Here is a 13,758-nt window from a genome sequence, read left to right as displayed (position 1 = left end):
CTCGCACTAGACAGCACACCTATGTCTTGAACAATTGACTTCAACAAGATTTTTTTATTTTGTTTAGATAGAGCGGGTGTAGGTATAACCATGTCTTATCTTCTCAGTTGATAGCATGATAGAGGCTATATATAAATTACCGTCTAGTCAACTTTCAAACTTTTTAGTTCCGTTCAGATCCGAGATCTTTCTCTCGCTGATTACGTGTTCGTCATTCATGTCCTATTAAAGTCAATGGCACCCTCAAAAACTTTTTAATATTCCTGTCAACTAAACCCAGGCTAACATAGATAGGCTAGGAGAGTTTTTTTCCCCTCCGTTGCAATGTAAGTTCAGATCCGCTTGCTATGACGTGTATGCATATGTTTATCTACAGTATGCATTTGGAGGTGATAAACTACTGTTACTGTTAACTATACGTAGTTTGAGACTCATTTGAACCTTTTAGTATTAGGCTTGAATGCATTTAGCAATTTTGGCTATAGTATAGGGTACTGGATAACTCTAATTATGACTCGATCACAAAATAATGTCTCATTTGTTATAGATTACTCAGAAAACTAAAGCTACGAAAATATGCACGGTGAAAACACGCAAGCATTTGGTTAGCGACAGTCTTTTTTTGCCCCGAAAAGTTTTCGTCAACTATGGACGAATTTTTATCATGTGTTTTGTACACAGACGCAGATGTGCAAGTGCAGGTTGCGTTGTTTATGAGTGTCGTTTATTCGGAACGACTTTAGCTCGTCATATAAAAATGTTCAAACACACCAATAAAATGGCCATATTGCACTCTTATTTTCCCACTGCCAGAATAACAAGATATTCCAAAAAATGTTGTTAAAAACTACATAATTCACAACGACGCTCGTTCCGACAGCCAATAAATGTACACCGACACCTAAGCATACAAGACATGAAAATCATATTCGACCGACGCAGCTTGCCGCTGTGTGCAACTTGGTGGATGAAATGCAGACGTGTCCAACATTTTTCGGACACGTAGCTGCAGCCCAGTAATAACATGGAAAGCAGTTTTCAAACTGTTTGACCGTTTTGAGTATAAATAAAGGACGGCATTCTCCATGAGCTATCCAAAGCTTCACTCGGTGACGTTGGACCAACATCACCTCAGAAATGAAATCTATCGCTGCCTCAGTTTTGATTGTCGTCTGCTTCTCCGGTTTAGCGGTGAGTTGGTTTTAATACATTGCAATCCCGTTGAAGTTTTTTTTTTTGTTTGATTTAGTCAATAAAAATTTTTGTCTAACTACAACAGGAGGCCCAGATAACGACACGCAAGCCCTGCGGATGTTCCTGTACTGCCGGAACGTCTCCGATGTCGACAATGACTCCTAAACCAACCTCGCCTGGATCAACTCTGGCTCCTACTCTTGGCACCAATTACTGCAACATTAGTACATGCCCCACGCCGACCCAAAACACGCTCTGCAAATATACGGTAAACTATACTGTGTACTCCATTTAAAAATATAATTTTGAAGTAATTAATTGAAATGGAGTGTCGCCAACGCTGAATTTAAACTTCATACTTTTTTTCTTTTCCTGTCATTTGGGTATTAGAATACCACTTGGGGATCGGCTTGCCAACCGTCCTATCCAGATAAATCGATCGTGACCGATGCCGACATCGCGACCATTTTGGGAGCGCACAACGATTACCGACGTAAAGTTGCGCAGGGCCTTGAGACCCAAGGAAGTCCAGGGCCTCAACCTCCCGCCTCCAACATGAGACAAATGGTAAATTGTTGTGACATCATGTTAATTTGCTTGCCATCAAGTCAAAAACAAATTTTTGTTTTTTTGTTATTTAGAAATGGGATCAGGAACTGGCTGTCATGGCTGCAGCCCACGCCCAGCAGTGTGTGTTTAGTCACGACGCTTGCAGAAATGTTCGTAAGTACAGTTTCAGTTCATATGACGATAACATGTCATTATTACATGTTATTACGACACATTTTCTCCCGATAGCTCGTTTCAGGGTGGGTCAGAATGTTTACATTGCCGGATCTTCCGGCGACATTCTCGGCACTTCAAACTGGAATGCGGCAGTAACCTCTTGGTACAATGAAGTTCAATATATGACCACCGCTGCTGTTACGAGCTTACCGTAAGTGATTTTAAATTGAATAAGGGCAACTATGTGCGATATAATATTCTCTTTGGGGTTGTTTTTCTTTTCTTTCCCTGGACAGAGCAAGCTCACCGAATGTTATTTATCATTACACGCAAGTAGTGTGGGCGGAAACTTATCTCATCGGTTGTGCAGTGGCCTACTTCCAATCTACTGCCGTAAGGAATTTCAGTTTAATTGCATTTTCTGAATTTTGAGCTAAGATTTTGTTTGCTTGTTTGTTTTATCCAGACTTTTGGAACAGCGTATCCCTACAATAGATTCTACGTTTGCAACTACGGCCCAACTGGCAATTGGATCAGCCTTCCGGTTTATCTGCAAGGAACTGCCGGATCCGCCTGCCCGCCAGGTACTGTTAACACCAACGGCTTGTGCGCTTGAACGCAGTTCGTGTGACTTTGCCCTAAGATTTGTAACACAGTCAGTATCTTGACGATCTGTCTTGGCAATTATTTTTTCCCGATTTTGCCGATCTATGAAATCCAAGTGTAGTAGTTTGACAATACATTTAATCAGTCAGCAGCAACTTTAGCTTGTATAAACACAAACAAAACAAACATATTTTTGTGCAAGGTACGCTTCTCAAACAGGCAGTGAGCAGATTCTGTTGGCACGAACACCACAAGTAGTATATTATATGTAGAGGTTCTTGAGAACTTAAAACATGTGGTTAGTAAAAGCTATTCAATAGCGGATTCGTCAGTTTCCAGCACTTTGGTAGCTACGACCTGACGAAAAATATTATTCAAACACACGTGCAGGTTTATTTCGCTTATTCTTTTCAAAGGTTTTTTTTCTTATGGTATCATGGAGAACGGCAAAGACACGTATGTGTGGACTCTATTTAAGAAAATGTGGCATCCGTACTACCTTTCCGTTGAATAACACGGACAAAAACTGAATGTCAAAATGGAACAACGGAACAAGACATTTCAACCGCACTCGTGGAAAACCTTGGAAGTAGACCAGCATATGTGGATACTTTGTATTCAGATGACCCCCGTTTTTGTGTCGATGCAAAATCATTTTACAGTAGACAGCTTTCGTGGTCACTTTGCTTCCATATATTCCATATGGCAAAATAGCTTTGTTCTAAAAGTGCAGCTAGGGATCTAGGGGACATGGAATCTGTATAAATATCGACACATTCGGTGTTGATTCCCTATCTGATATCCACAGTTACAGCGACGCTTACAAGATGAAAACTTTGGCTGCCTCAGTCCTCATTGCCGCCGCCTGCTTCTCGGTTTTTGCTGTAAGAATATTGTTGCCTTTATTTTCCCTTCACACTAATGTTAGTTGGTAGTGTATGTAATTAATTATTTCTTTTACTGACGTGATGAAATTCAGGAAGCCCAGTCAACTAATTACTGCACCATCAGCACATGCTCCGTGCCATCGGACAACACCCTCTGCAAATATTCGGTAAATAGTTTAAAACTCAATCATTTTTACTGAAACTAAGTGATGTTAAATTATGCAACCGAGATGATAAAGCACCGCACTTTTCCTTTTCCTAGAACACTACTTGGGGAGCAGCTTGCCGACCGGCCTACCCATCCAGTTCGATCGTGACCGATGCCGACATCGTGACCATTTTGAATGTGCACAACGATTACCGACGAAAAGTTGCGCAGGGCCTTGAGACCCGAGGAAGTCCAGGTCCTCAACCTCCCGCGTCCAACATGAGGGAATTGGTACGTATGTCCACTTGCCAGAAATGAGGGCAGCATCTCCATTTGAAATCCTTCCTTTGACTCATCATACGTACAAGATTTTAGAATGATTTTGTTTTTGTTACAGCAATGGGACCAAGAACTCTCGGTTATGGCACAAGCCCACGCCCAACAGTGTGTGTTCCAACACGACAGTTGCAGAGATGTTCGTAAGTAGAATCTCATTCAAAAATAATTATGAGTTATGGCTCAAACCTCTTAAATCTGATTCTCCGTGATAGCTCGTTTTCGGGTGGGTCAGAATATTTACATTACTGGGTCTTCCGCCAACAACCTTGGCACTTCAGACTGGAATGCAGTAGTAAAGTCTTGGTACGATGAAGTTCAATACATGAACACCGCTTACGTCCAATCCTTCCCGTAAGTGGCTTTGAGTTAAAAAGGGTAATTGTTACGCAATAAATTTGGTTGATGTTTTCTGGATAGCGCAAACCCACCAAATGTAATTGGACACTACACGCAAGTAGTATGGGCCGACACTTATTATGTGGGTTGTGCAGTGGCTTACTTCCAATCTACGGCCGTAAGAAATTTGACTAAAATTGCTCCTCTTTTTGAATTTCATTGCTAATAGGTTTTGTTTGTTTGTTTAGGTTTTTGGGCCATCGTATCCCTATAATAGAATGTACGTTTGTAATTACGGACCAACTGGCAACTGGATCGGCTCTCAAGTTTATAAGCAAGGAACAGCCGGATCCGCCTGCCCCACAGGTACTGTGAACAGCAACGGCTTGTGTGTTTGAACACAGTTTGTTACTTTTCCCTAAAATTTGTACCACAGCCAGTATCTTAATGATCTGTCGTGGACATTATTTCCCCTGATTTTTTGGCGTTTATGAAATCCTAGTGCAGTAGTTTGATAATACATTTAATCAATCAGCAGCAAGTTTTGCTTGTAACAAAAAAAAAAAAAAAAACATTTATGTACAAGCCACGATTCTCAAACGAACAGTGAGCAGATTCCGTTTGCATACACAGCACACATATAAGTACCCTTTACCACAAGTGTGGTAAAGGTTGTTGAGGACATTAAACATGGTGGTTAGAAATAAAAGCTATGGCGAATTCGTCAGTTTCCGGCACTTAGTTGTACGACCCGACGAAACACATTTGGCAAACACAAGTGTAGGTTTTATTTTGCCTTTTCTTTTCAGTCGTATTTTCATGTTGAATCGTTCAGAACGAGGACAAGTATGTGTATTTCATAATTGAGAATTGGTTTTTGGTCAACCAATAGATATTTCTAGTCCTTTTCGTTGACGTACCTCAGGTAGACCATGTATTTGGATACCTCCGCGTTCATCAGTTGACACCGTTTAAGTTTTTGTGCCAATATACGACAGCTTTCGCGGTCACTTTGGGTCCGATTCCGTACAGCAGGTGCATGCCCAGCTTTGTTCAAAAAGTGCAGGCAAGGATGTTCGCTAAGAATACCTTGGATTTAAGGGACATGAAATCTGTATAAATACCGACACGATTCGGAGTTGATTCACAATTTGAAATCCAAAACTTCAGCAGTAACGCTTATTACAAGATGAGATCTTTGGCTGCCTCAGTCCTCATTGCCGCCGCCTGCTTCTCGATTTTTCCTGTAAGAATTGTCTTCATGTTATTTGATAGTTTGTCTAGCTAGTTGATTATTTCTTTTTTCTGACGTGATGAAATTCAGGAAGCCCAGACAACTGATTACTGCACCATCAGCACATGCCCCGTGCCAACGGATAACACGCTCTGCAAATACTCGGTAAACAGTTCAAGTTTTTTTTTTAATCATTTCAAAATTTTTGGAATTAAGGCGATAAAGAATGACCTAAAAGTGACACAATTTCTCTCCTTCCCAGACCACTACTTGGGGAGCAGCTTGCCAACCGGCCTACCCAACTAGTTCGATCGTGACCGATGCCGACATCGTGACCATTTTGAATGTGCACAACGATTACCGACGTAAAGTTGCGCAGGGCCTTGAGACTCAAGGAAGTCCAGGGCCTCAACCCCCTGCGTCCAACATGAGAGAATTGGTATGTCCACTTGCCAACAGCTGATCCTTGATGCGATTCATCAATTTAGAATTGTCTAAAAAAGAATCCGAATGTTTTTACTTGTTTTAGAAATGGGACCAAGAGCTCTCCGACATGGCAGCAGCCCACGCCCAACAGTGTGTGTTCCAACACGACAGTTGCAGAAACGTTCGTAAGTAGAATCTCAATTTTTTAAATAATTCTTATGTGTATTGTTGAGTTATGACTCATGTCTTATGAAAATAATCTTCGTAATTCCACGTGATAGCTCGTTTTCAAGTGGGTCAGAATTTGTACATTTTCAAGTCTCAATCCGACACCGCTGGCACTTCAGACTGGAATGGAGCCATAACCGCTTGGTACAACGAAGTTCAATACATGAACACCACTTATGTCCAATCCCTCCCGTAGGTGACTTTGAATTAAAACAAAAAATGGTAGTTAATTCATCTGCTGTAAATTCTGTTTCATTTTTTTCTTTCTGCGCAGATCAAGCCCACCAAATGTAATTGGACACTACACGCAATCAGTATGGGCGGATACGTATCTTGTTGGCTGTGCAGTTGCTTACTTCAAAACTACGACGAGCGTAAGAAATGTTTTTGAATTTGCCCTATTTTAAAATTCATTGCTAAGACGATTGCTTCTTTGATTATTTAGATTTCGTTTCCCTATAATAGAATGTACGTTTGCAATTACGGTCCAACTGGCAATTATCGCGGCTATGCTGTTTATAAGCAAGGAACAGCCGGTTCTGCCTGTCCCGCAGGTACTGTGAACAGCAACGGCTTGTGTAACTTGGAAACAAGCAATCGTTGTGGTGATTTGGGCTCAATTTGTTTTTGAGCTTAATGATCTGTCGTGGACATTAATCCCCCTGATTTTTTGGCGCCTATAAAATCCTAGTGCAGTAGTTTGAAAATACATTTAATCAGTCAGCAGCAACTTTTGCTTGTAAAAAACGAAATTTTAGAAAATCTCCACGTCTTGAACGGGCAGTATAACTATTAACTAGATTCCGTTGGCTTAAAAACACACGTATGGTAAAGGCCGTTGTCGTCGCCAAACATTTGGTTATCAACAGCTTTCCGTCAGATTCTGTCTTGGTTATTCGCCGTGACTCAATGCATGTGGCAAGCACAAGTGCAGGTGTGTCCTGCTTATTTTCAAAAACATATTTTCAGAGAGAATCCGTCGAAACAACGACACGTATGTGCGAGCTCTACGAAAGATCTGAAGCCCTTCTCGTGGACATATGCCCGAACTTAGACCGGCATGTGTGGATCCATATGCATTCAAATGACACCGCCTTAATTTGTGTTTTTCAAAATCATTCTACTGTTAATTCGGCTAGCTCTTGTGAGCACCTGCGTCAATGCAACATGGCAGCTGCCTTGCTTTGCCGGAGAAGCATAGGTAACATGGACATTCTATTGGATCTAGGGGAAAGAAAACGTGTATAAATAACGACACATTGGGTGTTCATTTCCACTTTGGAGATCCACCGTTCCAGCGACGCTTCAAAATGAGAACCTTCGCCGCCACAGTCCTGGTTGCTGCCGCCTGCTTCTTGGTTTTTGCAGTAAGAATATTGTTGTCTTCATTTTTTCCACAGCTACTGTACATTATTTTAAAGTTTGACTGAAGGATAAATGTAATTTCTTTTACTGTCTTATAATAAATTCAGGATGCTCAGACATCTGTTACTAGACCTACCATGAAGCCAACCAAACCAACCCTACCAACCAAACCCCCACCAACCCTACCAACCAAACCAACCCTACCAACCAAACCCCCACCTACCCTACCAACCAGACCAACCCCACCAACCAAACCCCCACCTACCCTACCAACCAAACCAACCCCACCAACCACTACCACCAAACGGACTCCACCAACCACTATCACTAGACCGACTACCACTAAACCGACTACCACGAAGCCCACCACTACCACCAAGCCGACTACCACTAAGCCAACCACTACCACCAAGCCGACTACCACTAAGCCAACCACTACTACAAACTACTGCAGCATCCGTACATGTAAAAGGCCGTCTGAAAACACGCTCTGCCTTTATTCGGTAAGTATCATCCACTTCAATAACTTTGTCTCGATTGGTTTTTTATGTATAAGTCAAAAGATGCAGTCAAGATAGTGTGTTACAAAGAAAGGCCTGAAACTTTTTCCTCGTCATTTGGGTAGAATACCACTTGGGGAAAGGGTTGCCAACCGGGCTATCCGAAAGAATCGATCGTGACCGATGTCGACATCAAGACCATTTTGAAAGTGCACAACGAGTACCGACGTAAAGTTGCGCAGGGCCTCGAGACCCAAGGAAGTCCAGGTCCGCAACCCCCTGCGTCCAACATGAGAGAGTTGGTACGTCCACTTGCCAACAATTGACCCTTGCTCTGATTCATCAAGTTGGAATTCTAAAGAATCTTGGTATGATTTTTTAATTTTTAGAAATGGGATCAGGAACTTGCTGTCATGGCTGCAGCCCACGCCCAACAGTGTGTATACAAACACGACACTTGCAGAGACGTTCGTAAGTTGAATCTCAATTTTCATGACGAAATGTTGTAATTATTACTCATTCTGTATGCAACTTGTGCCCGACAGCGCGTTTTCAAGTGGGTCAGAATATTTACATTAGCGCGTCTTCCGCCAACAACCTTGGCACTTCAGACTGGGATGCCGCAATTACCAAGTGGTACAATGAAGTTCAATACATGGAACCACCTTTTGTCACAAGCTTTCCGTAAGCGATTCTAATTTTTAAATAAAGTGAACTCACATATTCAATGATTTATTCCGTTGTTTTTCTGTTTTGTTTTTATTTATGTGTAGTGCAAGCCCACCAAACGTAATTGGACACTACACGCAAGTAGTATGGGCGGACACTTATCTTGTGGGTTGTGCAGTTGCTTACTTCCAATCTACGGCCGTAAGGAATTTGGCTGAAATTGAATTTTTCGTTTTAATTTTATGCTGAGAATTTGTTTTATTTGTTTAGGTTTTTGGACCACAATTTCCCTATAATAGGTTCTACGTTTGCAACTACGGCCCAACTGGCAATTGGATCGGTTCTCCCGTTTATTCTGAAGGCACAGCCGGTTCCGCCTGCCCCGCAGGAACCGCAAACAGCGGTGGATTGTGTGCTTGAGAAAGCGATATATACCCAAGCGTTCCATCACTGAACCATTTTTCTTCTTTAACCATTTTCTCAATTTCAATTGATACACTATTCAAAACATAACATTTGCTTGCTAGTTTTAAACTACAGGCAAAATATGCAGTTATTTCATGTTAACCTTTTTATTAACCAGCATATAAAATCTGGGACCTACTAATACATATAATCAGCAAGCATTCATTCATTTGCATTACATTAGAAATATGTGCGCGCGAACTAAACTGTCTGAATCTACTATTATGCATTGATTAATTATGCAAAAGCTTTAAATCTCTTTATTCGCAACTCAATTTCTGTCTGACTCGCCGATTCTTCTCTCTGAAGTCGCCCGCTTTCATCATCTGCTGCCATTGCCAGCAGGTTTTTACCCCTCTTTTTTACCTTTGGTATCAGTGCACCACAACCCTGAAATATGAATCTTAAGATTAAATCACATGGAAATTCGGAATGGTAGGCTAATCTTGTAACAATGCTACGCGTTGAGATCATCTCAACGCGTAGCATTCAATGAGATGTGATAACAATTTCATTTCAAGTCAACGACGCGTGCTTTATTTCCCGTCAAGGCTGGAATGATGCTTGGCTGACGCAAGGCATTTTGTCCTATTTATCCGGACTCTCCAATTTCCCGTAGTTTCGTTGCTTTCATTAAGTGTTTATAATAAACAGCTCTCACTTGCGGTCATCTTGCGCAAGATTCCCTTGTGCACAGAAGGAGAGGTCGACATGGATCTCAGCCATGTTTAAGTAAGTTTAGCCTAACCGTTAATTATAAATTGTATTTGAAATGTCATTTTTAGAGTTTATAGTTCAATGTTTCTTTGTTATTTAAAAGAAAAAGTTATTTTGACTCTGTTTTGACTTACAATAGATGGAAGTCGTTATGGCACTGGAACGTTTGGCCACTCCGGCCACCGCCACCCTTTTTTGCACGAAAATCTACACGACTCAAATGAGCAGCGAGGAGAATCCATTGGCATAAACACACAAGTAGTATGGTAAAGGCCGTTGTACCCACAAAAACATTTGGTAAGCAACAGGTTATCGAAGCCGGATTTGTCAGTTTCTGGTACTTTGTTGTACGAGGCGACTAAATGCATGTGGCGCCAACTGATGCAACTACCTTAGATCCAGCAACTACTCTAGAGCCAACTGATGCGACTACCTAGGATCCGGAAACTGTAACAACCCTTAATCCGGAGACGACAACTCTTACTCCATCTCCTGCTACCGACTACTGCAACATTGATACATGCTCCGTGCCCACCGATAACACGTTGCTGCAAATATTCAGTATTAGACATCTACTTCAATAAGTTTGTCTCAATTTAGATACGTAGTGTGTTATAAACAAGAAAAGACAGAAACTAATACTTTTCCTCGTCATTTTGTATTAGAATACCATATGGGGAGAGGCTTGTCAACCGGCCTATCCAGATCAAACGATCGTTGCCGATGCCGACATCGCGGCCATTTTGAAAGTGCATAACGATTACCGACGTAAAATTGCGCAGGGTCTTGAAACTCAAGGAAATCCAGGTCCTCAACCTCCCGCATCCAACATGAGAGAGCTGGTACGTCCACTTGCCAACAATTGACTCTTGCTCCGATTCATAGAGTTAAATTGTAACACATCTCAGAATAATTTTGTTATTTAGAAATTGGATATCAGGAACTTGCTGTCATGGCTGTAACCATCGCCCGACAGTGTGTGTACAAACACGACACATGCAGAGACGTTCGTAAGTAGAATTAAGACCATTTAAACGACGAAAACATGTAACTTTTGTTCATATCCTGCATTAACCCCTGGATAGCTCGTTTCAATGTGGATCAGAATATTAACATTGGCGCGTCTTCCGCCGACACCCTTAATAGCACTTCTAATTGGAATTCGGCAGTAACCGCTTGGTACAGTGAAGTTAAAGACATTGACGCAACTTATGCCGCGAGCTTTCCGTAAGTGTTTTTGAATTTAGTAACTAATAAGTGTTACTAAATAGTGTTGAATAATTTATCTATATTTTTTCTTTGCTGGATAGTGCAAGCCCAGCACACCAAAAGTTATTGAACACTACACACAAGTAGTATGGGCGGACACTTATCTTGTGGGTTGTGAAGTGGCTTACTTCCAATCTACGGCCGTAAGAAATTTCATCGCATTTTTTTTTGTTTTGAATTATAGACTATTAAGCCTTTTTGTTTATTTGTTAGGCCTTTGGACCAGAATTTCCCTATAATAAGTTTTACGTTTGCAACTATGGACATACTGGCAATTGGCTCGGTTCTCCTGTTTATTCTCAAGGGACAGCTTTCCTTCAGTTTCTGTCTTTGTTATACGCCGTGACTAAGACCATGTGGCAAGCACAAGTGCAGGATTTTCCTGCTTATTTTCAAAACATATTTTCAGACTAAATCCTTCAGAATACCGACACGTATGTGTGTGCCAACTACAACATGTGGCATCTAGAACTATCCGTTGAATACGAAAAGGTTGCATGTCGAAACTAGATATCTGAACCCCTTTCTCGTGGATCCATATGCTTTCAAATGACACCGCCTTAATTCGGTTTGTCAAAATCAGCTACCGTTAATTTGAATACCTTATATGCTTGCGTGTTTCTATTGACAGCTGTTTTTTTTTATTTTTTTTTTTTTTTTTGTATTGCTGAAAAAGTATAGCCAACGTGAACGTTCTTTGGAAACGCTAGTGCAATCTAATGCGAGGGTGATGTGTATAAATAACGACACATTCGGAGTTGATTTTCCACTTTGGGCATCCGCCATTCCAGCGACGCTTCAAAATGAGAACCTTTACCGCTACAGTCCTGGTTGCAGCCGCTTGCTTCTTGGTTTTTTCAGTAAGAATATTGTTCTCTTTATTTTTCCCACACAGCTAGCTACATTATTTGATAATTTTCTGGAATAAATATGATTTCTGTTTTCGACGTGATGTATGGCAACTCTTAAGGCAACTACAGTGAAAGCAGGTTGTGCTGGGAAGCCGAATATTAATCCGACTACTGTGAAGCCGACTACTATGAAGCCAACTGATGCAACTACCTTGAATCCATCAACTGTAACAACGCGTAATCCGGAGACGACAACTTTTAAACCCGCTAGCGTGTCTACACTGATGCCAACTAGCACGACAACTCTTGCTCCTACTCCTGGTACCAATTACTGCAACATTAATACATGCTCCGTGCCGACTGATAACACGCTCTGCAAGTATACGGTACACATAATCCAATTCAATAACTAGGAATCAATTTATTTGATAAAGGATAAAGCTCAAACATGCAATCGAGATGCGTAGTGTGTTGAACAAAGAATTTATTGAAACTGATACTTTTCCTGTCATTTTGGTAGAATACCACTTGGGGATCGGCTTGCCAACCGGCCTATCCAGCAAAATCGAACATCAGCGCTGCAGATATCGTCACCATTTTGAGTGTGCACAACGACTACCGACGTAAAGTTGCGCAGGGACTTGAGACCCAAGGAAGTCCAGGTCCTCAACCCCCTGCGTCCAACATGAGAGAGTTGGTACGTCCACTTGCCAAAAATTCATCCTTCCTCCGATTCATCAAGTCAGAATTGTAATAAAATCTCAGAATGATTTGGTAATTTTTAGAAATGGGATCAGGAACTTGCTGTCATGGCTGCAGCCCACGCCCAACAGTGTGTGTTCCAACACGACAGTTGCAGAAACGTTCGTATGTAAATTTCCATTAAAACGATGAAAAATTAGTAACTATTGTACATCTGCATTATTTTTTCGATAGCTCGTTTTCAAGTGGGTCAGAATATTTACATTAGCTCGTCTTCCGACAACAACCTTGGCACTTCAGACTGGAATGCAGCAGTAACCGAGTGGTACAATGAAGTTAAAGACATGAACACCACTTATGCCGCGAGCTTTCCGTAAGTGATTTTTAAATTTAATATCTAATAAGTGTTACTAAATAGTGTTGAATAATTTATCTATATTTTTTTCTGGATAGTCGAAGCCCACCCAACGTTATTGGACACTACACGCAAGTAGTATGGGCTGACACTTATCTTGTGGGTTGTGCAGTTGCATACTACCAATCTACGGCCGTAAGAAATTTGATTGTAAGCGCATTTAAAAAATTTTGTGCTAAGAATTTGTTTATTTGTTTAGGAGTTTGGACCAGATTTTTCCTATAACAGGTTCTACGTTTGCAACTATGGACCAACTGGCAATTGGCTCGGCTCTGCTGTTTATAAGCAAGGGACGGCCGGTTCCGCCTGCCCCACAGGAACCGCAAACAACGATGGCTTGTGTGCTTGAGAAAGTGATATTCCCCAAGCGCTTTATCAATGGACCATTTTCCACCTTTATACTATCATTTTTTTTCAACTTCAATTGATGCACAATTCAAGCAAAACATTTGTTCGCTAGTTTTCGATGAACTGTATGCCTAATATGTAGCTATTTGAAAACTTTGCTGAACTTAGCTTTTGAAGTTTTTTAATATTATTATTAACCAGCATATAAAATCTGGGACCTACTAATACATCTAATCAGCAAGCATTCATTCATTTGCATTACATTGGAAATATGCGCGCGAACTAAACTGACTGAATCTACTATTATGCATTGATTAATTGAATACGACTTTG

At 41.1% G+C, this 13,758-nt stretch overlaps 6 protein-coding genes across 8 annotated transcripts; all 6 read left to right on the top strand.

Moving 5' to 3' along the window:
- Positions 1-1,032: 1,032 nt before the first annotated feature.
- Positions 1,033-2,681, top strand: LOC124205106 (venom allergen 3 homolog). Its single transcript, XM_046602446.1, has 7 exons — positions 1,033-1,191; positions 1,280-1,462; positions 1,585-1,761; positions 1,836-1,917; positions 1,993-2,131; positions 2,217-2,313; positions 2,387-2,681. The coding sequence occupies exons 1-7, from the start codon at positions 1,138-1,140 to the stop codon at positions 2,534-2,536; spliced, it is 882 nt and encodes a 293-aa protein (XP_046458402.1). The 5' UTR covers positions 1,033-1,137; the 3' UTR covers positions 2,537-2,681.
- Positions 2,682-3,322: 641 nt separating this feature from the next.
- Positions 3,323-6,850, top strand: LOC124205108 (venom allergen 3 homolog). 2 transcript variants are annotated; one of them, XR_006879206.1, is made up of 8 exons: positions 3,339-3,410; positions 3,506-3,580; positions 3,676-3,852; positions 3,959-4,040; positions 4,113-4,251; positions 4,318-4,414; positions 4,485-4,704; positions 6,782-6,850. XR_006879206.1 is itself a non-coding variant. In XM_046602449.1 (7 exons), exons 1-7 carry the CDS (start codon positions 3,354-3,356, stop codon positions 4,632-4,634), a joined length of 777 nt encoding a protein of 258 aa, XP_046458405.1. In that variant the 5' UTR covers positions 3,323-3,353; the 3' UTR covers positions 4,635-4,773. The 2 variants fall into 2 exon arrangements, 1 of the variants encoding a protein (XP_046458405.1); XM_046602449.1 differs by lacking the exon at positions 6,782-6,850 and having other exon boundaries at positions 3,323-3,410; positions 4,485-4,773.
- Positions 5,347-6,850, top strand: LOC124205107 (venom allergen 5-like). The gene is made up of 7 exons (XM_046602448.1): positions 5,347-5,482; positions 5,561-5,635; positions 5,733-5,909; positions 6,000-6,081; positions 6,178-6,316; positions 6,399-6,498; positions 6,570-6,850. The coding sequence occupies exons 1-7, from the start codon at positions 5,426-5,428 to the stop codon at positions 6,753-6,755; spliced, it is 816 nt and encodes a 271-aa protein (XP_046458404.1). The 5' UTR covers positions 5,347-5,425; the 3' UTR covers positions 6,756-6,850.
- A 483-nt stretch (positions 6,851-7,333) lies between these two features.
- On the top strand, positions 7,334-9,281 carry LOC124205104 (venom allergen 3 homolog). Its single transcript, XM_046602443.1, has 7 exons — positions 7,334-7,491; positions 7,597-7,992; positions 8,115-8,291; positions 8,379-8,460; positions 8,535-8,673; positions 8,763-8,859; positions 8,929-9,281. Exons 1-7 carry the CDS (start codon positions 7,435-7,437, stop codon positions 9,076-9,078), a joined length of 1,098 nt encoding a protein of 365 aa, XP_046458399.1. The 5' UTR covers positions 7,334-7,434; the 3' UTR covers positions 9,079-9,281.
- A 710-nt stretch (positions 9,282-9,991) lies between these two features.
- On the top strand, positions 9,992-11,121 carry LOC124205365 (venom allergen 5-like). Its single transcript, XM_046602762.1, has 5 exons — positions 9,992-10,084; positions 10,506-10,682; positions 10,781-10,850; positions 10,926-11,067; positions 11,112-11,121. Exons 1-5 carry the CDS (start codon positions 9,992-9,994, stop codon positions 11,119-11,121), a joined length of 492 nt encoding a protein of 163 aa, XP_046458718.1.
- On the top strand, positions 10,946-13,669 carry LOC124205105 (venom allergen 3 homolog). 2 transcript variants are annotated; one of them, XM_046602444.1, is made up of 10 exons: positions 10,946-11,067; positions 11,151-11,252; positions 11,323-11,677; positions 11,791-11,969; positions 12,080-12,346; positions 12,481-12,657; positions 12,746-12,827; positions 12,897-13,035; positions 13,116-13,212; positions 13,277-13,669. In XM_046602444.1, the coding sequence occupies exons 4-10, from the start codon at positions 11,913-11,915 to the stop codon at positions 13,424-13,426; spliced, it is 969 nt and encodes a 322-aa protein (XP_046458400.1). In that variant the 5' UTR covers positions 10,946-11,067; positions 11,151-11,252; positions 11,323-11,677; positions 11,791-11,912; the 3' UTR covers positions 13,427-13,669. The 2 variants fall into 2 exon arrangements, with proteins under 2 accessions (XP_046458400.1, XP_046458401.1); XM_046602445.1 differs by having other exon boundaries at positions 11,786-11,969.
- Positions 13,670-13,758: the final 89 nt, after the last annotated feature.

This window comes from Daphnia pulex, chromosome 10 (genome assembly GCF_021134715.1).
Source record: "Daphnia pulex isolate KAP4 chromosome 10, ASM2113471v1".
NCBI lineage: Eukaryota > Metazoa > Arthropoda > Branchiopoda > Diplostraca > Daphniidae > Daphnia > Daphnia pulex.
This window is presented reverse-complemented; position numbering and strand designations above follow the sequence as displayed.